Here is a 24,801-nt window from a genome sequence, read left to right on the forward strand (position 1 = left end):
CACCGAGTGTATAGAATAGGAAAGAAATAACCTTGAAGTGTCTTTGCTTCTCATGCTGATAAGAATATTAATGATATTGAAGAAGGGTTACTTACTTTCTAATTTTTCAGTGCTGGGGATCAACCCTGGGGATAGGTGAGTGGTCTAGCACAGAGGAACACTCTAAGCCTAAGATGAGATTATTCTTCATATTTATACCAAGCCCAAGGGTCAGTATTATGTTTTTGATCATGCATTTAGTCTCATATTATTTATAAAATGAGTGCTTTTACTGAGATTGCTTGAAAAGTGTTGTACGCATCCAAAGTACTATTAGCGATGTAAAAGTTTATGCCATTGCTTTTAAAACTGGATCGTAACGTCTTTCAATCTTTTCATGTCATATTTCCAAGCGCTATCAATTGCCCATTAAATATTAATTTATCAGAGGAACCGTAATGTAATCATTAGTAAAATGACTGGGTGACAGCAGCACTTACAAGTGAGATAAGGACTGTCAGCTCGGGGTTGATGTCATGGAAGCAGCTTCTGGGCTGTGTTTTTGCATTTGCCTCTTCCGTTGGAACAGCGTGAGAATTAAATGCTTTTAAAGGGAACCAGCCCGTCTCGGTTCACGTGTGTCATTCCGGCATCAGAGAAAATGCTGCATAATCCTAGGATGACAGCCCCACCTCTGATGTCACCCAGGATGGTACGATCCTCTCTGAGCCCCTGCCGGCTTCCTGCTGCTGCACCGGGGGAATGGTTTACATTAACGCTAACTCCCGGCATCTCAGTTATCTCCCTGGAAGTAGTTTTCACAATTATAGAAAAGCCCTACAGTGGCTGTTTTCGGTAAGCTACCAAGGTAGAGAGCGACTGAGGCTGAGCACGCACAGCCGGAGAGCAGACTGCTCTGCCTTTGTGAGGGGCTGAGGCTGCAGTTCCTGGGCTCGGCTGGCTCGGCTCTGGTTCCAAGTGCTCAAAGTGCTTCCATTTACATCACCGTGTGCAGGGCAGGGCAAGAGGGGCCTCCAGGAAATTTGAAACTAATTTGCTTCCAGTTGACTAGAACAGCCCATTTTGCATTAGCTTGCTGCTTCTTCTCTCGTTAACTTTTCTCAAGCGTTAAACTGATGAACTGGGCATTTTCTAAGATCAATGGGTAACTGCTGGAGCTACAGTAATCTCTGTGAGTAACCTCTATTTGTAGGTCTATGCAGGCAACTCTATCTTATTTATCTATCTTTTGTGAAATGCTGCTGTGACATTCTCCGTCTATATCATTGACTGCTTTTGCTTCCTGGTCTTGTCTTTTGGCCATCCCAGGAGGAGACTTCTGGGGGCGAGCCCAAGTTCTGCTGAATCCTGCTAGGTATAGAGAAGAGCAGACTGCGTTCATTCTGGGGTATCCCTGCCAACCAATCTTTAATCCCCCAGAAGACAGAAAGATGCCATTGGGGCCCCCGAATGCTTTTGCCCAGTACCTCACTTGGCTTTAGCTTGGAATATTTATTTTAGTGTCTGATATTGAATTTTCAAAATTTCTTTTTGTTTTTAAATAGAGTAGATCATCATGCTTACCTATAATTTTATTTCCTTCCGTCCCTTTGTCCCCAAGCAGTTTTCCTAGGAACAGGGCATTTTATTGCCCTATAGACATAAGCTCCCTTTTTGTGATGCATTCTATAGGCAGAAAGAGGATCCAGGCTACTCTTTAGAGAGCTATGGTTTTGGATAGGATGGGGAGGAGTTTCTCTTAAAGAACCCCAGCTCCTTTTTATCTGCTTGTCCGATGCACAACAAGGAGTCTAAATAGCCCTGAGCGGATGAGGATGACTTTAGAAGTGGCACCCAGATGTTCCCACTGGAGTTGACCCTGAGGTCTAGTCTCCTCTGGAAGAGGCAACTAGTTGTCTTGTGATTCCTCAGCATGTCTTTCCTATCTGTCAAAAGCATTGTAAAGTATTTTTAAGATTTATTTATCTCTCTAGAAAAACTGAGTTTCAACTTTCTGTTGAACTTTCAGTGGTAGATTTACTTGTGATTGTTCATGTCAGTGTGTGGGACGAATCACGACTTTAAACCTAAGGTTTCTACTGAGCATGAAAGCCAATGTGGGTCAGCGGAGGCTTGGTTCTGGGTTCCCGGCTGCAGAGCTTGTTTGTTTACACTGACATCTGCCTTGCAAGACAGCAGTAAGGAGTTCCCGATTGCAGTTGATCATCACTGCTAATAACTCCACTTGCTTGGCACTTGGCACTCAGTGATTTTAAAAGAATTCTATAGTGTTTTGGACATTAGTTTAAATTTCTTCACTGTTAAATAACTTCATAAAATGCACAGGATTTTACCACATCTCTGTGTTAACTTTAGCAAAAAGAAAGCCTGCTGTAATGACATTTATGGAGTTAGGAGTTCAGTGTGAACTTTTATTCTCTTTTTAAAAAACTTAATAAAAACTAAAGAGTCAGTGTAGAGATATTTTAAGACTGGATATTAGCAGCATAGATTTATAAACAGGAAGAAGTAAGAAAATGGACAGAATGGATACAATAGAGAGAGAGAAGAGGTAAGGCTAAGTGAGGAAATTTGGAGTGTGCACCTAAAAACCAAAAGTTATGAGAAGTGGTTGAGAGACAGACAGAAGTGGGGAACTGTTCAGGCTGAGTAAGGAGTCCAGTTTTTAAAAAGCCACGATTGCAGGTGAGCTCCCACTGAAAGATCTCTGTGCTGGGAGCGGTGCTCTGTGCAGGTGCAGAAATCTGCTCCAACAGTAATGGTTGCTTCTCATCTCATCCTTCTAACCTTCTGAACGCTGTCTGCTGCTCCGTAGTTTACAAAGCTCCCGCTGAGACTGACTGGCATGGTAAGCTACTATCACTCCTGTAGGGATTAGGACTGAATGAGAAAAGCCAGGGTCTGAATCATTAGCATATGGGATTTGGTTTGTGGTAAGCACAGCTGTAACTATTAATCACCAGGGGAAGAATGTCCAATTAATGGAACATTCTGTATTTGTATGCACATGCTAAAAGCTTGAATAATGCTTGGCAGGTCTTTCCTGGCCTTTGAAGCACATAAAACCTTAAATATGCATGCACTTAGGGAGTTATCAATGTCCAGAAAATAGTGAGTATCATCCACTATATATAGTAGTCTTCTCCAAAATAAGACTTTTATTAGGTGAAGAGTGTGTCCCCAAATATAATGTGGTTAGATTACTCATTTGACAGCTTCACACTCACCCCTCTCATTTTCTGATATTTTTATCATACCAAATACATTTTCTACTGCTTGGTAGGGGGTGAGATTACCCCTGCTTTCCTTCTAGTGCGGCCCTTTCCGTTGCATTGAGGGTGTAAGCTGTGCATCTTTACCTGGACAGGTTGTTGATCACCATTTTTCATAGTTAAGAATTATAGTTACTTATAGGCAAAATGCGCTTGAGGTCTTTTGAATTCTGCGAGGCTTGATTTTTGTATTTGGTTTGTAAATGAGGCATTTGTCTCACAATCTTTCATTAACAAAATTACAGACTGAACGGTCAAAATTGGCACTCTTTCCCACCATTGGGGAGCAATTGCTTCTGAGGCAGTCAAAGGTTTTGCCTTTAGCTTGTTTCTGTAAAACTTCCACTCTTGAAATAATTCAAGAATTTGTAGTTTCCTTATATGTTATTGCAGTTTGAAACAACACACATGAGAGGGAGGGGAGCAGGCTTTGGGTGGCTAGATGACCTGTGATTTGTAGAGGATTGAGAATGTGCTGATCTGTATTATTCTCAGAAAACAGACTCTAGACTCTTAGTGCAGGCCCACTAGTGCCTCAGCAAACTGACTGTGATCGTATTTTTTTTTAACAAGTAATGTACCCAAGAACATGAATAGGAATCCCTGGGGAAAACAACAACAACAACAACAACAGAACCCCTCTGTTTTCTATGTACTGCAAAGCCTTACTTCCTCTCAGCCTTTACAGTTTAAACGCCCATGTAATTTATTTAAGGACTAGTCGGTAGTAACGTTTACATTTTTGTGGTCAAGATCACTCTTGAATTTTTGTGTGAGTGTAGTCACTGACTATCTGAGCAACACTCACAATGAGCTTTAAACTCAGGGAGGGCAGCAGTCCAGCCAAGGCCCTCCATCATCTTCTGCTCTCTGAAAAGTCCCCTGGATTACCTGGTAGGAGAGCAAATCCACATCAGAATGATGGAGCGAGGAGCAGAGACTTTGGCCACTGAAAACTGTGGTTGGTTGTTGTCCATTCCATTGGTTGAATTATTGGAACTTTCAGTTAGGGGGTAGGAACTTGTAATTTTTTTAAAGAGCAAAAATGTAGTTACTTAATAAATATTGTCAGAATGACTTTTAGAGCGTGGTATAGTTTCTGGAGCAGGGCTCCTCATACTTCCCTGTGGACATGAGTCTCTGGCCTGTTGATTCATTTATTTTTTAAGTGTGCATGTGCATGCGTGTGTGTGCGTGTGCATGCATGTGTGTATGTGTGTATGTGTGTGTGATGCATGCACATGAGTTTGTGTGTATGTACCCATGGCAGTTTGTGGAGAAGCTTCATGTGCTCTCTGCCTTACCATGCCTTGAAATGGGGTCTCTGAACTGGAAACTTGGCATTTCCAGCTAGCCTGGATGAATGTTCAGTCCTCAGAATCTTCCCGCTGGGACAGTGCAGTGGCTCAGTCGGGAATGGCACATGCTGCCAGGCCTAGTGACCTTAGCTCTGTCCTCAGAGTCCACACACGTGGTGCTGGGAGAGAAACACTTTACACAGGTTGTCCTGTGAGCTCAAACGGCATGGCACGGCACGCATTCTCCTGAACAAATAAACATATGTGTAAAACAGTTAAAAACAATGCACATGTGTCCATCCCCTAGTGTGGGTGTTATTGTCATGTGTAGCCAACCCTGGATTTTTTAAAAGATGTATTTATTTCTGTGTGTGTATATATGTGTATGTATGTATGCCATATTCATGCAGTGCCTGCATAGGCCAGAAGAGGGCGTTCGGGTGCCCTGGAATGAGAGTTTCAAACAGCTGTGAACTGCCCTGCGGGTGCAGGGAACTGAACCCAGGTCCTCTGCAAGAGCAGCAAGTGTTGTTACCACTGAGCCGGCTCTCTACCCCGCTGCCTGGCGTTTGATGTGAGTGTCGGGGAACTCAGGTCTTTATGCCTGTGTAAACACTGGTGCTTCCGGGACCATCACTGCAGGCCCTCATTTAAGTTTCTTATTCGAAACCCTCAAGATTCTTCATTGGAAAGTCGGAGCAGTGCTTTTGTGACATCCTCCTGTGTGACGTGTGTGTTGCTGTCTCAAGGACATACTAAGTACGAAGCTCTAGGGCAGCACTGTCAAACCAAACTTCCTGTGATAATAGACATCTCAGTGATCTGTCCATAGAGCATAGTTTGAGAGCTGTTAGTGATGTATATGGAACACTGAAGAATTAATATGTTTTACATTTATTTATTTTTATTTTATGGGTATAGGGACTTTTGCCTGCATGTATGCCTGTGTACCATGTGCATGTCTGCTGTCCATGCAGGGCAGGAGGAGGGCATCGAATCACCTGAAACTGGAGTTAGGAAGGCTGTAAGCCACCCTGTGGGTGCTAGGAATTGATCCCAGGTTCTCTAGAAAGAGCCGAGCCATCTCTTCTACTCCAAAATTTGCAATTTTATGCAGTGAATGTTCGTGGGCCAATGAAAATATGGCTATTATATTGAACAACACAGGTTTTGCTGAGAGGTCCGTTGTGAAATTTACGTCTCATGTTACCAGCCTGGCTAACGTCATGCTAATTTCTAGAAGTGCAGCCGAAGTTGTCCCTGTTGAACTCTCCTCCCAGCCCCCAGTAAACTCTGTCTGCAGGCAGTGTGTCAGAAGGAGTTGCCGGCTTGTGAGGGAGCCCCCGATGGCAGGAGTCCTCGGCCCGTCTGGGCTGCTGCTCTTCTCCCCGTGTTTACCTCATACTTAGTACACAAGAGAAGCTGGCTGAGAGGGTGAAAGAATGCGTCTACTCTAAGATGGGACAGCTCTCTGCGTTTCCAGCATCCTTTGTTCGAGCTGCTCTTTGGTTATCATGTCCTGTTTTATGTGTGTTGGAAGAGGCATTTTTTTTTTCTTTGCCTTGAGTTCTCCTAGTTGACATCCTGTAGATTGTATGGCCTTCTTTAGTTCACTTAGACAACTTAATTGTTCATTTTGCTAGGCTCTAGTGTTGTAAGGGATGTAATGGTGGAGAACAGACCAGTGCCCTCTGGAGTTTATATTCTAATGGTGACAAAGGAAAACAAGCCAGGGACTCTTCCTAAAATCCACTGGGCCCAGAGCCCAGGAAACAAGTGTGTAGAATTCATACCTGTACACCTCCGATGGACCTTGGCTGGATGTGGCAGTCATGTTCCCTGTGGAAGCTTAGGTCCTGCTGCTCAGAATCACTCAAGAAAGCTACTTTTCTTTATTCAAGTTTCAGTGACCAAGTGTCTGGTACATGTGCCAAATGGTCCGTGGGTGGTTTTTCCTGGAACCACTTTCTCTTGAGTTTGCTAGCCAGAGTGGAAGAGCATATTTCATATACTGGTTCTAAAAGATCATTCTGAGGAAGGCATAGTCTCTCTGCAGCTAGCCTTGTGAAGCAGGCTCATTTCCTCATGATTGAAACATATTATGTTTCTATTCCATCGTTTTATTACAGTCCTTTCCCTGTGTTGCAGAAACAGATGGCTACTTAATACAGAGTGCAAAGCAATGCTAAAATTGATCTTGTTAACATTAAAATTATCCTATTTCTTTCTCAGTATATTAAATCAGACTTTAAAAGCCAGTGGGTTTACAGATCACAGAAAAGTAACTTTACCAAATACCAGGAAAGGTAAATTTTTGGAAGCTTTGCCACATATCCACAATGTAGTAGATAAGATTCCAGATAGAAAAGACAACTTTTAATGAAATAAAAATTCCCTCCTAGTATAATTTTTCAATGAGTGGAACTCTTCTTCCATTCGCGTCCCTTAGATTGTTAATTGCCCTTGACTGTCTGTGCCAGTCTTTACTTACTAAAAGGTAAATGAAACTTATTCAACTAGTTCTTCCTAGAGAGCTGATGGAGGAGTAGAGCCTGCGAGGGGTTGCCATGTCTTTGAACTCTTTTGCTTGGACCAGTTGCCAGGTGGTGCCAGGCATCATAAGCATTTCCTACACTTGATGTTCTTCCTTTTTCTGTCTGAACAACATTCCAGGAAAACTACTGCACTTGCAGTGAAGGACTTAGCATACTCTTTGAGAGCCCGTTTCTCTATTTCTTTTGGTTACTTCCCTGGGCCAGTCCTTATTTTCTTGCTCATTTTATAGATGAAAAATCAAGCTGTTAGGACAAAGGGGGCTCCCAGATGATGTCAGTTGACACTTCTCTGCGCTTCGGAGTGAATTTCACTCTAGTAGATTGTGGCATGTGGGTGGCTTTAGTGTCACTGTGGTAGAGTTTCTTACAATACTTCCTGGGTTAAAAATTGTAGCTGTTTGGAGGATAGAAGAGCGGCTCACTGGTTAAAAACTCCTGTGCTCCTCCAGAGGAACCGTTTGGATCTCAGCAGCAATGTTGGGTGGCTCATCACTACAGCTGCAGTTCCCAGGGGATGCAGGCACACACACAGACATATACACACATACATAAATAAAAACAATAAAGTCTCTAAAAAATTGTAGCTCTTTGAACCTTAAAATGTGCGTTAACACCATGCTTCTGATTTCGTGTATGTGAATAGCTAAAGTTCAGTGAGGGAAAGTGCTTTCTTTCTTTCAAGAGTTAAGGTTATCAAGGGAAGATTTAATTAAAGGTAGTGAATTGGAGTTAGATCTGAAAGGGTAAAATAATATGATCATTTGAAATGAGAAGACGTATGTCAAGTAAAAATGATATTGGAGAAAGGCAAAGGACAGAATGTAAAGTTCAGAATGGCCACACGGCTAACTTTACTTCCAGTATATGTCAGAATTAAACCTTTTCAAAGTATGATGTCTGACACCCATTCTTCAGATTAGAAGCAATGACCTAACACTGGAAGGGGAGCTGAGAGAGACTGTAAGGGAAAGATAGGTTGGTACTGGAAAGATGCAAATCTCTCTATTCACAGATAACAAGGTATTTTATGTAGAAAACCTCAGGAAATGTATAAAATACTATGAGATCTAAAACACAAGCTTAGCAAGGTAGTTGAGTGTAAGAGTAATAAATAACACCCCAAAGTACTTTATGCGGTAAGAATGCACAGTAGATGCCGGGCGGTGGTGGCACACGCCTTTAATCCCAGCACTCGGGAGGCAGAGCCAGGTGGATCTCTGTGAGTTGGAGGCCAGCCTGGTCTCCAAAGCGAGTTCCAGGAAAGGCGCAAAGCTACACAGAGAAACCCTGTCTCGAAAAACCAAAAAAAAAAAAAAAAAAAAAAGAATGCACAGTAGAAATTAATTGTTTTAGAAATCCACTCAATATTGTCAATAAGAATAAAATAAAAATAATAACATAATTAAAAACTTGTTCACAAAACTATTGCTGAAAGAAATTAAAGGAGATGAAATATTGGAAGGACAGCCCCTGTAATAGTAGTGTGGCTAAGAATGTAGTACACTATAGGTTAATTGCCATTCTTGTTAAAAATCCCAACTGTCTGGAAAGTTGATCCCAAAACTCATATAGGAAATATAAGGGACCCAGAGTTGCCAGAGCATTCTGGAAAAGAGAGAACAGAGTAGGAATACTTTCCCGGTTCCACACTTTACCTATTGCAGAGCAGCTGTGGTCAAGACAGAGGTTGCTGGCATGAAGATGCAGCTCACTGTGACAGCATGGAGAGTTACAATAGAACCTTACTTACTGTGTTGGTCAGTTGAGTATCCACAAATGTATCAAGGCAATTAAATGAGCAGGGAGAATAGTCTTCTCAGTAAATAGGGCCGAGACAACTAGATGTCCACATGCAATAGAATGAACTTGAATTATACCATACACAGAGATTAACTTCAATAGCTAACTCTATAAAAGCTATTAAAATAAAATGGGAGTGTATCTTTTTAACCTTGGATAAAATAGTCATTTGTTACATATAACAAAAAGATAATCAACCAAAGAAAAACAGGTAAGTTAGACCTTAATCAAAATTACAAATTTTGTAACTTAAACGGTGCTGCCAGTCAAGTAAAAAGACAACTCATAAGATGTTTATAAGAATTTTCATAATTAAATAATAAAAAAGACATTAACAATTGTAAAATGGATAAAAGATCTGGACAGACAAGTCTTCAAAAAAGACATACAAATGGCAAACATGCTAAGATGTTCAGTGTCGTTAGTTAGCAGTGCCATCAGAAGCATGGTGAAATGCCACGCTATACCTTTGAGGGAGGTTATCCATGATCAAACGCAGACACTAGTGGAACCCTTGACTCCCTGGCAGCAAAGCATCATAGTGCAGTTGCTCTGTAGAGCCATTCTACACTTTCTTAAGACACTAGAAATATGTCCACCCCCTGACCGCAGAATTCCACTCTTAACCATGAGAACTCAAAATATATGTGGATACAGAAATTCATATACAGATTTGTTACATATAATAGCCAAAATGGAAACAACCCCCAAATATTTATTAGTTAATGAGTAAATAAAGAAAGTATGTTATCCTGTGTAATTAAATGAAGTGTGATGGAAAAGGGTGATAAAATTCTGACTCATAATTACAACTCGAATCATCTTGAACACAGTGTTGTTGTGGCATAAATGAGAAGAGAATGGCATTTATTGTGTGAATGACCTTGTATGCAGTGTTCATAATACCTGTGTCCATAAAGATAAAGAAGGCGGTGCTTTCCAAGGACAGAGGAAAGAGCACAGTGAAAAGTGATTGCTAATGGATACGGGATTTATTTTTGGGGTAATAAGAAAGTGGTGATCATTGCATAATTTTGTGAGTATATTTAAGACTGCTTAATGTTGTTGGTTGTTTTTTACTCTTTTGCTATTTTGGGGGCCTGCCACCCAGCTCCCAAATAAATACACACTTATGAATGCCCTGCCTTAGCTCGTCTTATTTCTAGCCAGCTTTTCTTAAATTATCTCATATACCTTTGCCTCTGGGATTTTTCCTTTTCTTACTTCTGTGATCTTCCTGTCACTCTGGGTGGCTGGCCCCTAGTGTCTTCTCCTTCCTTTTCTTGCTTCTCCATCTCTCTTGCTTTCCCTTCTATTCATTCTCTCTGTCTGCTAGCTGATCCTATCTTTTCTCCTGCCTTGCTATTGGCCATTCAGCTCTTAATGAGACCAATCAGATGTTTTAGACAGGCAAAGTAACAGAGCTTCACAGAGTTAAACAAATGCAACATAAAGAATGCAGCACATTTTGCATTATTAAAACAAATGTTCCACACCATAAACAAATGTAACACATCTTAAATAATATCCCACAACTTAATATTAATATTAAAAACTCAAAGTCCCACTACATTATTTTTAAAAAGCTAGCGTTTATTTATTTATTTATTTGCTTGTTTATTTATTTATTTGTTTATTTGATTTTTCAAGACAGGATTACTCTGTGTAGTTTTGGAGCCTGTTCTGGATCTCACTCTGTAGACAGGGTCTACTGTGTTTTCCTGACTGGCCTCTAACTTGCTATGAAGACCAGGCTGGCCCTGAACTCACTGTGATTCTTCTGTTTCTGCCTCCTGGGTTCTGGGAATAAAGGCTGTACTGTCATGCCCAGCAAAAATTTATAATGTTTATTGAACTTGTTCTCTGACAATTTCATACATGCATAAAGTGCATTCTGATTATTGTAACCCCCACCTTCTAATCAGTCTCCTAACTCATTACTCCTTCCTCCTTATGGGTCTTTTTCCATATTCAGGACTTACTTTGTTGCTGTTATTTTGAGATCCATTGAGTTTAATCAGGATCACTTGTGTGACCATGGGTTTGGAACTATCTGTTGGAGCCTGGCGGGCTCCTCATTTGGTGTCCAGATGAAGACAGTAACTCCCCCTGAAGACAGTAACTCCCTCTGTCCCAGAATCCAGCAGTAGCCAATAGCTCAGCAAGCAGGGGTAGGCCCAGAAGGCCCTTCCCTGATCCATGATTGACTGTTGATAGGCCCAGTCTTGTGTAAGCGTATTGCAGACAGGCACAGCTATTGTGAGATTATTTTGTGCCCACAAGGCAGAAGTTTATAGCCTTTTTCTCTATCTTTTGCTCTGAAGTTCATTCTTGCCTCTGTTCTGCAGTGATCCCTGAACCTTAGAGGGGTGGTGTAAATGTCCTGTTTAGGGCTAGGCAATCAACTGTCACTTCTCAGCACCTTGAGCAGCCATGTACCTCTGCATTTACCTCTCTTCATTGCAGAGGGTTGGTTCTCTTGGTTAGGGCAGGGAGTAGCATTTTACTTTGAGTATAAACATAAACACTTAGAGGCAGTCAACTACATTGTTTATTGAAAAAAATTAAAATGTCAATATATTTCCAAGGGAAAGGGCCTCCAGTTGTTTAGCTGTCTAAAGCCAAGGTTTGAAAAGTTGGCTTCCTTTCCGAGTTAGGAAAGCATATCTTATTAGTTCCATCAAGAGAACCTGTAAGTACTTCAGTGGTGTGCCTGACATTGTATACTATTTGGTTCAAGTTTAATGAAGAAAAAAATTCCAAAATATTCCAAAAGTTCAAAACAACCCATATGCTCAGATATACTATTACTATTTACCGAATTTTAGTATGCAGGGAATACCATGTCTTATGTTAACACGTGCTTTCAAGTGACCCCATTTTGTTGATGCCTCCAGCCATGTCTTTCATGTTCCGTGTGTACATTCAGACATTTGTCAGCTGCTTTATTAACTGCTGTGCCAAAGAGGAAGCTTGTGTCTCTGCAGTGGCTCAGAAGCAACGAAAGTTCTCTTTCATAAAATAGAAGTTAGTATACCATAGATGAGGATTTCCTGATTCAGTAACAAAAACCAAGTTCAGAGGGAGGTTGGATACTGACCTGAGTTATTTCCCATAAAAACTTTTAAGTTTTAAATTTAATTTAAAGAATTTCCCAATTTTCAGGTCTCTGGTATTGAGTCTCATTTTAATAGGGAAATAGACATTTTATTGATTATAATAAATATCCTAATTAAATATTGTTTCCTTTGCTTTATATACTGGAATTCATCATATGATGCAATTAAATTTTATGCAGTTGGTAACCTTACATGTGAACTTTCAAAATGTTGCACTCATGGAACAGAAGATAGAATGGTGGTCATCAGGCCGAGGACAAGGGTGGAGACTATGAAGATGTCCATCAGTGGATACACGATTTCAGTTAGAAATAAATCTAAGAAATATGTTTTACAATATAGTGACTACAGTTAATCATGACTACTTGAAATTACTGAAAGAGTAGATTTTAAGTATTTTTAACATTTAAAATATATATACCAATTATGTGAGGTAATTAATATATACTTATTAGATTAATTTAGTCATTCCACAATGATATAGGTGTATGACAAATTACCTTGAAAAATATATGTAACTTTTATTAATTAATAAAATAAATAAAATGCAAAATAATTAATTACACACAGTTGAAATCCTGGAAACCCTTCTCAGCATTGTGTTTCCTCTTACATGTGGACCTCACTGTTACTCTTCAGGGAAGTTTTAAAAATGTCTCCCTCCCTATGACAGGAAAGAGCAGACTTCTAGCTGGAAAATATTTACTGACTTTGAATAAATACTGCTTTTTCTCAGGTCCAGTCTCAGATTTCATGGTGTATTTGTAAGGCTGCTTGGGGTTATGTCCCACATCAATATTTATTATTTCACCAGTGGCATTTGGATAATGGTACTTACCATAATTTTAATATTTGCACATATGAAGGAACTGAGTTCCTACAGTCTCATTCCTGGGACTTCCTGAGAAGTAGGGTTAATATGGTGTGAGTCATTATTCTGCCTCCTCCTATTATTCATGAATACATAGGAGACCCTGACGTCATGTCTCCATTCTGTCCCGTTCCCAGGCGATCATGGAGGAAGCACTTTACTCCCACCGACGGTCACAAATGAATTTCCAGAATATGGGACCATGGAAGAAGGAGGAGGAGAAGGCCTGAGAGCCTCTCTGGACTTTGATACCAAGTCTCTGCCATGCCACCCGCCAGAGCAGCAGGATGTCCATCTTCTTGCTGGACAAGACTCTACGCTCAACAGTGTTACAGAAGGACCAAATAATGCCCCTCAGGAACAAAGTTTACAACCCATTGACTCTTTAATTTCTGCTCTAAAAGCTACAGAAGCCAGAATAGCTTCAGGAACATTTCAGGCTACAAAGGTACTGGACAAAGATGCTAAGTTTTCAGGTCAGCAGGTGAGTAAAGAGCTGAGTACTGCCAGTCGTAAGCCACAGAGAGCCCATAGAACATTCCCTGCTGGCCCAGGCAAATCACCAGGTTTACCTCTTTCAGTGGAAGTACCAACGGAGGAAAATTTTTCTTTGAGCATCCAGGAGGATCTGACTGCACTCTTACCTGAAGAAGCTCAGGCAGAACTGTCCCAGATAACTAATTACAGGAAACAAGGGCCTCTCTGTGTGCAGGAGCCAGTATGTCCCACGTCCTCCCTGCGGAGCTCAGCAGGGAGCCAGAACCCTGTGGACAGAGTTGGTGTTTTGAAAGATCAGAGGTCTGACCTTGGAAGAGCGCACCCTAGAGGATGTGATCCGGGCGGCTTCCTGGGCCGCCAAGGCCGGACCAAACATGTAGAGTTTCAAGGAGTAGAGATATTGTGGACAGGAGAGAAGGCGGAGACCCAACATCCTGTAGGCTTTGAGAAATCACCGGAAAGGACAGCCTCTCCTGTGAGCAAGGAGTTTGCCAAAGGGCCAAGCTATTCCACCTCAGCGGCTGGTTTGTGCAGCAACTCTGTTAATTTAACTGGAAGTGTTCGGGATGAAACCTGGAAAGTTCCTTCCGCAAGGCCTGGCACGAGCTTGGGGACATTGTCCCCTGTGCCACTTGCTGAGAGTGGAGAGGATGAAGTCTTCCTGCAGGACAGCAAAGAACACCTTGAGGAGAACCTTGATACCCAGGGAGACAGAGAAAGGTGAGCTCTAGAGTTGTCATGCTATTTGTGATGCCTAGAACATGTTATAGATACTTACTGTCCTGGCTTGATGTGGAACTCACCACACAGGTCCACAGCCTCACCTTAACAGCCAGTGTGCTTTGCTAGGTTTATTCCATTTACCTGGAGCCAACTGTGATGTTCAAAAATATTAAGTGGAGAATTCTAGAAGTAAATAATTCATGTTTTACATAACTTTTATTACAGTGTATTGTTACAGTTGTTTCATTTGTTATGATTATTAAATCTCTTGCTGTGGCTAATATGCAGTAACTTTATTATAGGTATGCATGTATAGGAATGAAGTATTTAGGAATGGTTATAGTCTTTGGTTTCATACCAGTGGCAATTTATCCCTACGCATAAATGGGAGGGCTGCCATGCTCATTGTCCTTGTTGTCACAGAGTGGAAGATACATTAGGGTAATTAGGCTTTTCTTCCCTTCCAGTTTCTAAGACAGGAAAGTCATCATGTCATAAAGCTGTCTTTTAGACAAGGATCAGGGCAGCCATGCTGAAGAGGCTGAACACTCCCCTTGCCAATGTGTTTTTGACATGCATGTCATGTGGAGTCACTGCAGCCCTTCTGTGGCCTTCCTCCCAGTGCAGACAGTGGTTGCAGTGCAGCATGCATCCAGCCTGTAGTGCAGCCTGCTTTCCTGTCTGAATGTAGAGGTTTGGGCCATGCAGTTCTCGGGGGCGTGAAAGGACATCGCGGAAGGTCAGAGGCGGAGCAGACTCCAATTCTCTTCTTCCATGATATTCACAAATGAATCCCTTCTTCTCACAGATGGCATGTGTTTTGATATTTGGCCTGGGTTAAGTAAACTTGACATTTCCTGATATTTTCTAGCCTTCCTCAGTATTTCTTACATCTCTTCCACTTTAGAGCCTGGTTAGATAGAAGGAAGACACAGCTGTCTTTCTTCTTCAGTCCTTCCGTTCATGTCTGATCATTGCTTTCGACAAGTCATCTGTTGTGTTCTGTACTGCTGTACTTTGAAGGTTAGCCTTCTTTCCATCCATCATTCCTCACTGCACATAGTATAGTTATATATAAGTGGTTCTCAACCTGTGGGTCAGGACCCCCTTGGGGGTGAATGACCCTTTCACAGGGATCACCTAGGACTGTTGGAAAACACAGACATTCACACTATGATTCATAACAGTAGCAAAATTACAGTTATGAAATAGCTATGAAAATAATTTTATGGCTGGGGTTTACCACAAGAGGAACTGTATTAAAAGATCACAGCATTAGGAAGGTTGAGAACTATTAGTTTATATGCTAAAAAATATGTCAATCCTGAAGGGATGTGTGTGTGTGTATGTGTGTGTGTGTGTGTGTGTGTGTGTGTGTGTGTTTGTCTGTCTGTGTGGTATGTTTGTGTGTATGTGTTTGTATATGTTTGTGTATGTGTTTGTATGTGTTTGTGTGTGTGGTGTGTGTGTATGTGTGTGTATATGTGTGTGTGTTTGTATGTGTATGTGTTTGTGTGTATGTGTTTGTGTGTGTGGTATGTTTGTGTATGTGTTTGTGCGTGTGGCGTGTGTGTATGTGTGTGTATATGTGTGTGTGTTTGTATGTGTATGTGTGTGTGTGTTTGTGTGTGTGTGTGTGTGTGTCTTTTTCTTTGCAGTTGACACATTTAAGACGATGTTCCTTTGGAGTGACTATCAGGATCACAAAATCCCTACCTTCTGTTAAAAGTAGCCTTGATATATGGCTCTTGTCTTTACATCACTCTGAAATGTGCACTTTTACTGCTGTTCAGATTAGTAATTGATTACTCCCCGCCTCTTCCCTCCTCTCCTCTCCCCTCCCCTTCCTCCCCTCCCCTCTCCTCCACTTCCCTCTTCTTTCCTCCCCTCACTTCCTCTTCCCTCCCCTCCCCTTCCCTTCCATTCCTTTCCCTCCCCTTCTCTTCCCTCCCCTCCCCTCCTCTTCCCCCTTCCCTTCTTTTCCATTCCCTCCCCTCCCCTTCCCTTCCATTCCTTTCCCTCCCCTCCCCTCCTCTTCCCTTCCTCCCTTCCCTCCCCTCCTCTCCTCTTCTCTTCCCTTCCCTCCCCTCCCCTTCCTTTTTAGTCTAGAAATGTTTTCAAGCTGCTTGTTGTGTCCCTGACCCTGTTAGATGTGGGGCATACATAAAAGAACAGGGAAAGTGTGCGAGAACCCTGGTCTGTGGGCTTCAGTACTAGATATCCAGACTGACCACATGGACACTGTCTGGGCACTGTGAAGGGAAGAACAGAGACCTCCTGGAGAGAGAAGCTGGAATGGAAGGAAAGAGGCGAAGTCCGGTAGCAGCTTGAGTAAGATCTTGCTGTGAACAAGTTAATAAGTGAGACTGGACAACTGAGGCAGCTGGCCAGAGAGAAACTGGGGAATGAGGTCTGCACAGGATCTTTGTGTTATTTTAAGACAATGAAAAAGCTTTGAGAGGGGTAAGTGCAGAAAAGTATTTGGTACACAATGGAATGACAATAAGTTAATACCAACAAAGACAGCCATACCATTGAGTGTGGAGTCTGCTGATACTTAGGAGTCATGTATGAGACATTTACTTGGTCCTTCTTATATATGCTTTATTTCCTATCTGTAGGAGTCAGAGGTGCAGAGAGGTCAAGTCAGTCACCTAAACTTACATAGCAAATGGGCAGCACAGCTGTGAATCTCTTCTGTGTTTCCCACTCACTTCCCTAAGTTGTCTGAATGTTCAGCTTCATCTGTGAAGACCACGCTGGATATTAATTCTTCACATCTCTATGCTAACATCGATGCCCCACTCCTTCATATTCATGTCCAAGTTCTATCCAGCTTTTTATGATTTTGGCTGTTTTTGCAAAGGCCATGTTTATCAGCTTTTTAAAAAATTCTTTTTTTAAGATGATAATCTTCCTCTTCTCTTCCCCTTCTCCAAACCCTCCCATATACCCTCCTTGCTCTCTTTGAAATTCAGTCTACTTTAAAAAAATTAATTGTTGTTACATGCATATATATGCATATATGTTACATACATGTATAGAATATACATATATATATTCCTAAATACATAAATACAACCTTCTCAGTTTATATAGTGTTACTTGTGTGTATGTCTTCAGGGTGGACCTGGATAACTCATTGGTAGGAATATCAAGTTACACCCATAAAATCTCATGAGCTGAACAAGGACAACAACAGACTGTGTTAATGTGGACGGGAACAGGGGTGGAAAAGCCCAGGAGACCTTAACTCTACCCAAAGGACTAAAGGCAACTAAGGAATACTGTGATCCAGAGAAATAGCCCTCTCCAGGGAAGAGCACAATGTTGGTCGCTTTTTAGAAGTTTACTTCCCTGCTGTGAGCCTGAAGTCTCTGCAGTTCTACTTGATGTCAGCAGAGGGCAGCATCTGGACTCTGACAGCTTCCTCCCCCAGAGCATCTGGTTTCTAAGCCAATGAGAGTTCTGTGCATTTTTTACTGATTGTTTACTGTATCAAATTTACATAATATTTATGTGCTTCTCTTATAATTAATGATTATAGTTAAATGATCTGGTTGAAAGAAAATTAAATATTTTTTCAAATATGCACTATTAGAAGATGTAGGAAACTAGTTTGAAACTTTATTAAATTGCTTACAGATTAGTGACGTGTATTAAGAATATTTTAACCTTGAGTTGGAGATGTAGCTTAGTAGTTAAGAGCACTTGTTTTTGCAGAGGACCTGGGTTCAATTCCCATAGAGGTTCACAACCATCCGTAATTCCAATTTCAGAGGATCTGATATCCCCTTCTAACTTCTGTGGGCTCCAGAAATGCATGAGTCACATACGTACATTCAGGTAAAACACTCACAAAATAATATAGAGAGAATATTTTAACCTAAGTAAGTTTCATATCTTTCTTTCCAAATATGTTACTAAGCCGTAAGTTTGGTGGATACAACAGTTACATTTACACAACACAATCTTTTCTCTATGGTTGGTTGAAAGCAGGAAAGTGAAAAGAAGAAAGTTAATGTTGAAAATTTTCACTTTTACTAATTTTCCAGGTTTCTCGAACAAGAGGAGCACCTTAGGGGAGGAGATGATGATATTCTTGGGCCCGGATATACGGAGGACTCCACTGATGTGTACAGCAGCCAATTCGAAACCATTTTGGACAACACTTCCTTATACTACAGTGCAGAGTCACTAGAGACACTGTACTCAGAACCTGATAGCTATTTTAGCTTTGAAATGCCGCTCACGCCGATGATACAGCAGCGCATTAAAGAAGGTGGTCAGTTCTTGGAGAGGACCTCTGTGGGAGGACATCAGGATGTCCTGAGTGTGTCAGCAGACGGTGGCATAGTGATGGGCTGCTCTACAGAGATCAGCAATGGACTGCATGATTCCGCCAGCTCTGTCTACAGGAAAGGCCCTCAGGAGATTGCCCACTGGGGAAGGTAGCAGCGCCGTTCTCATTCTTTTCATGGTTGTGGGGTTTTTTGGTTTTTGGGTTTTTTTGTTTTTGTTTTTGTTTTTGTTTTGGTGGTAATCTCTCTTTGGGAAATCTATGTGGAGGTTATATTTTAAATGAATCTGGCAGGTTTCTGTGGCTATGAGCCAATGACTGCATAGATGGAAATTTGGGATTCAAGAGAATGCCAGTGATACCCTAGTGATTTGTCAAATTGGCAAGCTGTGGGCCTTTCCTGGGTTCCTGCACGTGAATGGAGACTGAGCCAATAGTTGGAGTGAGTGGACGTTTGCTCTGATGTGCAGCCCCGTAGACAGCGGCTGGGGTCGTAGAAAGAGCCTTTAGTCTCACGTTGGCAAGGTATTTTCTCCCTCTGTCTCGCCATGGCATCCATCCTGAGAGAGAATGACAGCCCAGGCAGGGTACGTGCTCCATGGCTGTCATCTGGCGTTGTGCGTCCCCTTGAGGATATCCGTCCTTTCACCTACGTTTCCTGCCACCTTGGTTCCTCGGTCTGCCGCGTAGCACCTCTGTCAGCAGGAAGGGAAAGCTACGCCTTGTAAGTTTTAGGAGTTTAGTTTTGAACTGTGTTTTCTGTGTACGTATCTGGAAGGTTACATGAGGACAAGCGCTTTAGAAGTGTATGAAAAATGTCAGTGCTTTTCTCTTTGAAATTCTGTTCACACTGCAGCTCTCCAGTAAATCTCTCTTTTCCCACAGTCTGCCCTGTGCTCGAAGCAGAGTTCTCAGGACCTTGGGAGGGGCAGATTCAGAACCAGTGCATCTCAATACTGTAGTTGTCTTCCCCGTGAAATGAGTAGTGAATGCCTTGGGTCATGGTGAGATAATGAAAAAGTACACCAGCCTCAAAAGTACAAGGTTTTACCTGACCTAGTGATTCATTCTGAAACCTGGTTTAATTTTGTTTTCAAAATAGGGATAGTAATACCCTGTGCACTGTATAGCTATGAGAATTAAAGGGTTAATATAGCTGAAAGCACCTAGCAAAGGCTCTGACTGCCAAATTTAGACTCTCTGAATCGTGAAGAGGGGTGCCTCTAAAGAGGGGCCCCCCTAAGAGAAGGATGTCTCCAGGGATGTGTCACTGGGAGAAGAGTGCCCCCAAAGAAAGGAGATTTTTTTTGAGAGCAAGCATTCCTAGAAGAGAGGTGTGCCTGTGAGCAGAATGTTCCTGGAGTGTCTCTGGCTGGATTGTTCTGGAGAAATGTGTCGGTCTCTCAATAGTGAGTGCCACTTTAGTCTCTTGTGACTGTAAATTTTGATAAAATGCTGTAGATCATGTATGTAAAAGAATTCGATGTATCTCCAACCCAACTTTCTGGGGCATATAGAAGGTTTTTATGTTGCAGACAAAATTAGGTCAAGAGCTAAGGTGGTTTGCAAAGGCTGTGACCTCTACCACAGAAGCCCCAGGAAAGATGTCAGGGAAGATAACAGATCAGAGCCAGTGGGCAGCCCAGAAAAGATGGATGGACGGCTTCTTCATTTGTAGCTTCTGTACCTCGACTTGGAAGAAATAATAATCACTTGGCGGCATAGGTGATGTCTTAACTAGGGTTACTTTTGTTGGGATGAAGCATCGTGACTAAAGCAACTTGGGGAGAGAAGGTTTATTTCACTCACAGTTCCATGTAGTAGTTCATCATCAGAAACAACGGTAGCGACTTGAGTAGGGCAGGAACCTAGAGGCAAGAGCTAATGTAGAGACCATGGAGGGGCGCTGCTTACTGGCTTACTCATCATGGTTTGCTCAGCCCGTTTTCTTAGAGAACCCAGGACCACCAACCCAGGGATGGCACCACCCATAATGGGCTGGATCCTTCCCCATCAATCAGTAATTAAGAAAACACACTAGATCTTATGGAAAACACTCCAGATCTTCTGGAGGCATTTTCTCAGCTGAGGCTCCCTCCTTTCAGAGCACTCTAGCTTGTGTCAAGTAGACACAGAAGTAGCAAGCGCAGGTCCCAATCCTCAGAACGGACAGAGTTAAGGACTTAGAGTCCGAGTAGCTCCTAGTGTTTTACCATGTCAGAATCGATAATGATGTCTGTTGACTGAGGTAAAATGTCAGCTCTGTCACCTGCCTGTTGCAAAAAGACCAAATCCCAGTGCAGAAAGAAGTATCTTAGAGGAGCTTCCTCCTGCAGGACTCCTGACAAGGTCATCCATCCCTCCCGTGTGCACTGCCAGGGGCTGGGACAGAGCAGCTGGCTGGGCACTTCTTTTTAGTGTTCTTTGAGTTGGCTCAGGGAATAGGTAGTTAGAGGTAGGCAGAGTTTTACAGCTTGAAAGGGACCTTATAAAACATTATTTATAACAACAACAATAACAACAAATCACTGTCCTGGTTTGGCTGGGGGAATCACCCAAAACCATGTGACTTGGTAGTGACAGATCCTGTACCTGACTTCAGGCTGCTTAACTGCTAGATGAGTGATTTCACTGTCCTGTCCTTCCAGGTCTTTTATATAATTATTATTTTTACATAACAGTTATTTCCTTCTTGTTCTCTTTCCTTTCTATACAGACAGATGTCTGAATTGGTCTATTTTCAAGAACTTAGTTCCAGATGCTCAATTGGTTGCTACTGTTTTTGTTGTTGTTAGTGTCGTTTGTGTGTGTCTCTCTCTGTGTGTGTGTGTGTGTGTGTGTGTGTGTGTGTGTGTGTGTGTGTGTGTGTGCATGTTTATGTGTGTACATGTGTGCATGTGTGTGTAGGTAAATTGTTTGGCAGTGGTTGCTGTAACAGAAGTCCCTTTGCTCTCTCAATTTTGGTAGCCAGGAGGAGATGGCATTTCCCTGCTACTCTCCCACATATGTCAAAGAAGAAAATTCCTTAGAACTCTCATATTCCAGTATTTAGCTGGGAAGGTTCACTGTTTGAGTACTTATCCTACTCTATGTATTTTAAAGTATCACATATAAATAAAGAAGTCTGCTCAGGTCTTGGATCCACTTTGGACAGGAATGGTTAAATTCATCCAGGATGCTCTGACTGTCTGCTGGCTAGGAAGCTGCCTGTCAGCAGGAAATAGCTCACCTCGCCCTGCTTTGTAATGCAATATTTTTAATGAAGGAGCGAAGAGTAGCATCCTCTCCCTTAGTGGTCCAGCTGGGGAGCCTCAGGCCTCCAGGGTTCAGCAGTGCTGTGTGAAGTCCAGTCACATGGCTCCAGAATTAGAAAGGATAATTAGAGACTTACAGTCACACATGCCCCCATGGGTTCCTTTGTGTCTGGGTGTTTCTCTCTCGCAGGCCTATCAGCCGAGGACCACAACTCCAACCAGTAAGTTCTGTCTGACCTGAAGACACAAATGTCATGTCACCAACAGCCATGGTGAATAATGTCCTTTTCTGTTGAGCTTGGGTTTGGACAGAGGCAACGAGAGATGGCAAATACAGGAATCTGTCAGCAGCTTCTTTTCTGGTTCTCTCAACTCTAAGAAACTGCCTTAAAATATTCTTTGTAGTGTGAAAAGTACGTTTTACATCTCAGCTTCTTAGATTTTTCTCTTCGGATAGGAGTTCGGCAGCAGAGGTGAATTGCATCTGTGAGCAGCTGATATGCCTGAGGGAAATGCTTCACTGTTCAGTACCCTGAAGTTGATATCTGTGGGGTGTTTTGCCGCCTTCTTGCCCTTCCTATGCTGTTTCTTCTGAAGCCTTTTTCTTTCCTTGGTGCCTTTCTGCTTGGGAAGACGTAACTTGAAATAGCAGTGATAAAGAAATTGGTTGAAGTATAATTTAAAAAAAAAAAATTAGCATCCCAGTTTGAAAGCTGAAAGGAATCTTCATATGCCTAGTTGTTAAAGTAAGAGAATACAGTGATGTGGTGTTAGTTTAGCTGGTGCTCGAGTGAAATGTTAGTTTTATTGGGTCTCAGAAGGCTTCTGGAACTCTGAACTTCTCATCTATGCTTAGGGGTAGGACACTCAGCTGCCTCCTGGGTTAGTGGTGGGTGGATGTGGCCCCAGTGATCTCTTACAGTTTTTCTATGGTCTAAAGCTTTGTCTCTGCAGAAAAGGAGGTACTCGTTTTTGTCTTCCTAACCTTCTGAAGTGGCTGTAGTGGTGAAGTTAGGTATTTTTCCACTTGAGAGTTCCTGTAGAGTCACAGTCAGTCAAACCTAATTTTGAACCTCAGTTATCTAGTAGGGCTGTATGTATTTGTTAGTTATTTGGCAGGTATGAATATGTATTGTTTATAAAGTCTAGGAATCTCCCCCTAGTGGAAAATGAAATGAATAGTAACTATTGCAAAGGAAGAAGTAACGAGAGAGATGAAGCGAAAGGAAACCAAGAAAGGATAGTCAAGTGGCTGCTAGTGTCTGTCCGATGCTTAGGTCAGTGAATGAGATCACTGCTAACAAGAGTAGTGGCCTGAGAGTCAACAAGCCACTCCTCAACCCTCTAGCTGCCTTCAGAGCGGTCAGCACAGACGGCCCAGCCCTGAGCAAGCAGAGGATTCCTCAACATCACTTTCCTATACAAAGCATTGTTCACTAAGGGGGCACAGGGTCAGGGGCTGGGACATAAACTTGGGGATTGTGGGCCTTTTCATCTTGGCATTCAGTCTTTTTATTTGTGGAAACTGATTCCTTGTTGGTAAAGTAGAAATATCCCTACCAACCAACTTAGTTTTGGTATATGAATTTGCTGAGTAATTGTCCAAAAAATAATAGGAAAGTAGATAAGAAAAATCTTGGTAAAGAAAAAAAAGCACAAAGATTGGGTCAGTGTTTCAATATGGGGCAGGTGGGGTTGGTCAAAGTGACTTTAGATTTCATGCATGGATGACTCACAGTATCCAGAAATTAAGGGCAGAATCGCTATTTGTAGGCGTCACCTGGCAAGTTCAGCTTTAAACATGTTGCGTTTGAGACATGCGATGATTAGTCATTGATGAAGGGCTGGTGGGATGTCGGATTGAAGGTCCCTGGGAAGACTGTGGAATCACCCTTTTAGTGACTTGCAGTTTTCAAAGGGAGCAGGATGAGTGAGGCTGCTTACACATAGGAGAGCCTGGGTGATCATGGTGTGTCCTTAATTTTTATACAAAATGTCGTTTACAAGGGCTTTGCATATTTTGGTCTGAGGGTTGAGATGTTGGCTCCTTGGATGTCTTTTATGAAACACAACTTCAAGTAATAAAGGTGTGGAGGTGGGAGTTCTGACAAGGAGTCATGACTTTAAATGAAAAACTTGAAGGTTACGTTTCATGTGGTTGAGATGCTGTAACAATTCTCTATCCAACCTCAGTGTAATGTTTTCGTTGTCATTTTTTGGTGGTGGGGATTTTTACATTCTAATCTAATCTAATCCAATTTAATCTAATAGGTGTTACCATTTTAATTCAGAATTAATTAGCTTCTCAATCAAAATACATTGAGCCAAGCCTCGTGGTACATGTCAGGATCCCAGCATGCAAGAGGATTAGGAGTTTAAGACCAGCCTCAACTACCTAGTGAGGTCAAGGTTCACCTGTCCTGGCCTACGTGAGATACTTCCTCAAAAAACTAAAAGCAGCTTTTAAGAAAAATGGAAAATTGAGAATACAGTTGCATCTTTCTAGAACAAACACGAACTTGTGACTTTCTGCGTTATACAGAGTCTGTCAGGGATTCCTGAATGCGTATGCTGGGCAGATTTAGAGAAAAGCACTTCAGTGTTTACTTTCTCCAGCTTGAAACAGGCTCTTTGCAATTACCATCAATGGATTTGCAAAACACAGTCTATCCATCCATTAGTGCTGACGCAGCAGCACAATGAACTGAGGAACAGTACCAACAGATGGCTTGACAATCCTAAGCCATTTCTCCCACACAGTAGTAGCGGTATAAGACGTTCACATGATGCTTGATGGAGTTCATGACAAAGTTAGATGTCAGCTTGTGCTTTAGCTGAAGGGTAGCAAACACCAACAGAGTCGTAGGCTATCACTTTAAAGACAGAAGAGGTAATTTATATTTTCCTTGGTTCAAAGATCCTTATAGATTAGTTTTGCCACATATGGCTTAAGCACATCTTCATACTGACAAAGGAACCCTCTGAGGCAGAGATGCTTAAAAGGCAGAATAGGAACTCTTCTCTTTCAATGTGTGCACATGTGTGTGTGCACACACACACATACATACGAACATGCACACACACACACACACACACACACACACACACACA

The 24,801-nt window shown here is 42.0% G+C and overlaps 1 protein-coding gene across 5 annotated transcripts in view; it reads left to right on the forward strand.

Moving 5' to 3' along the window:
- Psd3 (pleckstrin and Sec7 domain containing 3) overlaps positions 1-24,801 on the forward strand; it is a 539,468-nt gene that overhangs the window by 245,319 nt on the left and 269,348 nt on the right. For all 5 annotated transcript variants that reach the window (XM_076553255.1, XM_076553257.1, XM_076553256.1 and 2 more), the window contains 2 exons: positions 13,053-14,133; positions 18,192-18,587. In XM_076553255.1, the coding sequence (XP_076409370.1) occupies positions 13,053-14,133; positions 18,192-18,587 (1,477 nt within the window). The remainder of the gene's footprint in view (positions 1-13,052; positions 14,134-18,191; positions 18,588-24,801) is intronic.

This window comes from Peromyscus maniculatus, chromosome 17 (assembly GCF_049852395.1).
Source record: "Peromyscus maniculatus bairdii isolate BWxNUB_F1_BW_parent chromosome 17, HU_Pman_BW_mat_3.1, whole genome shotgun sequence".
Classification (NCBI taxonomy): Eukaryota; Metazoa; Chordata; class Mammalia; order Rodentia; family Cricetidae; genus Peromyscus; species Peromyscus maniculatus.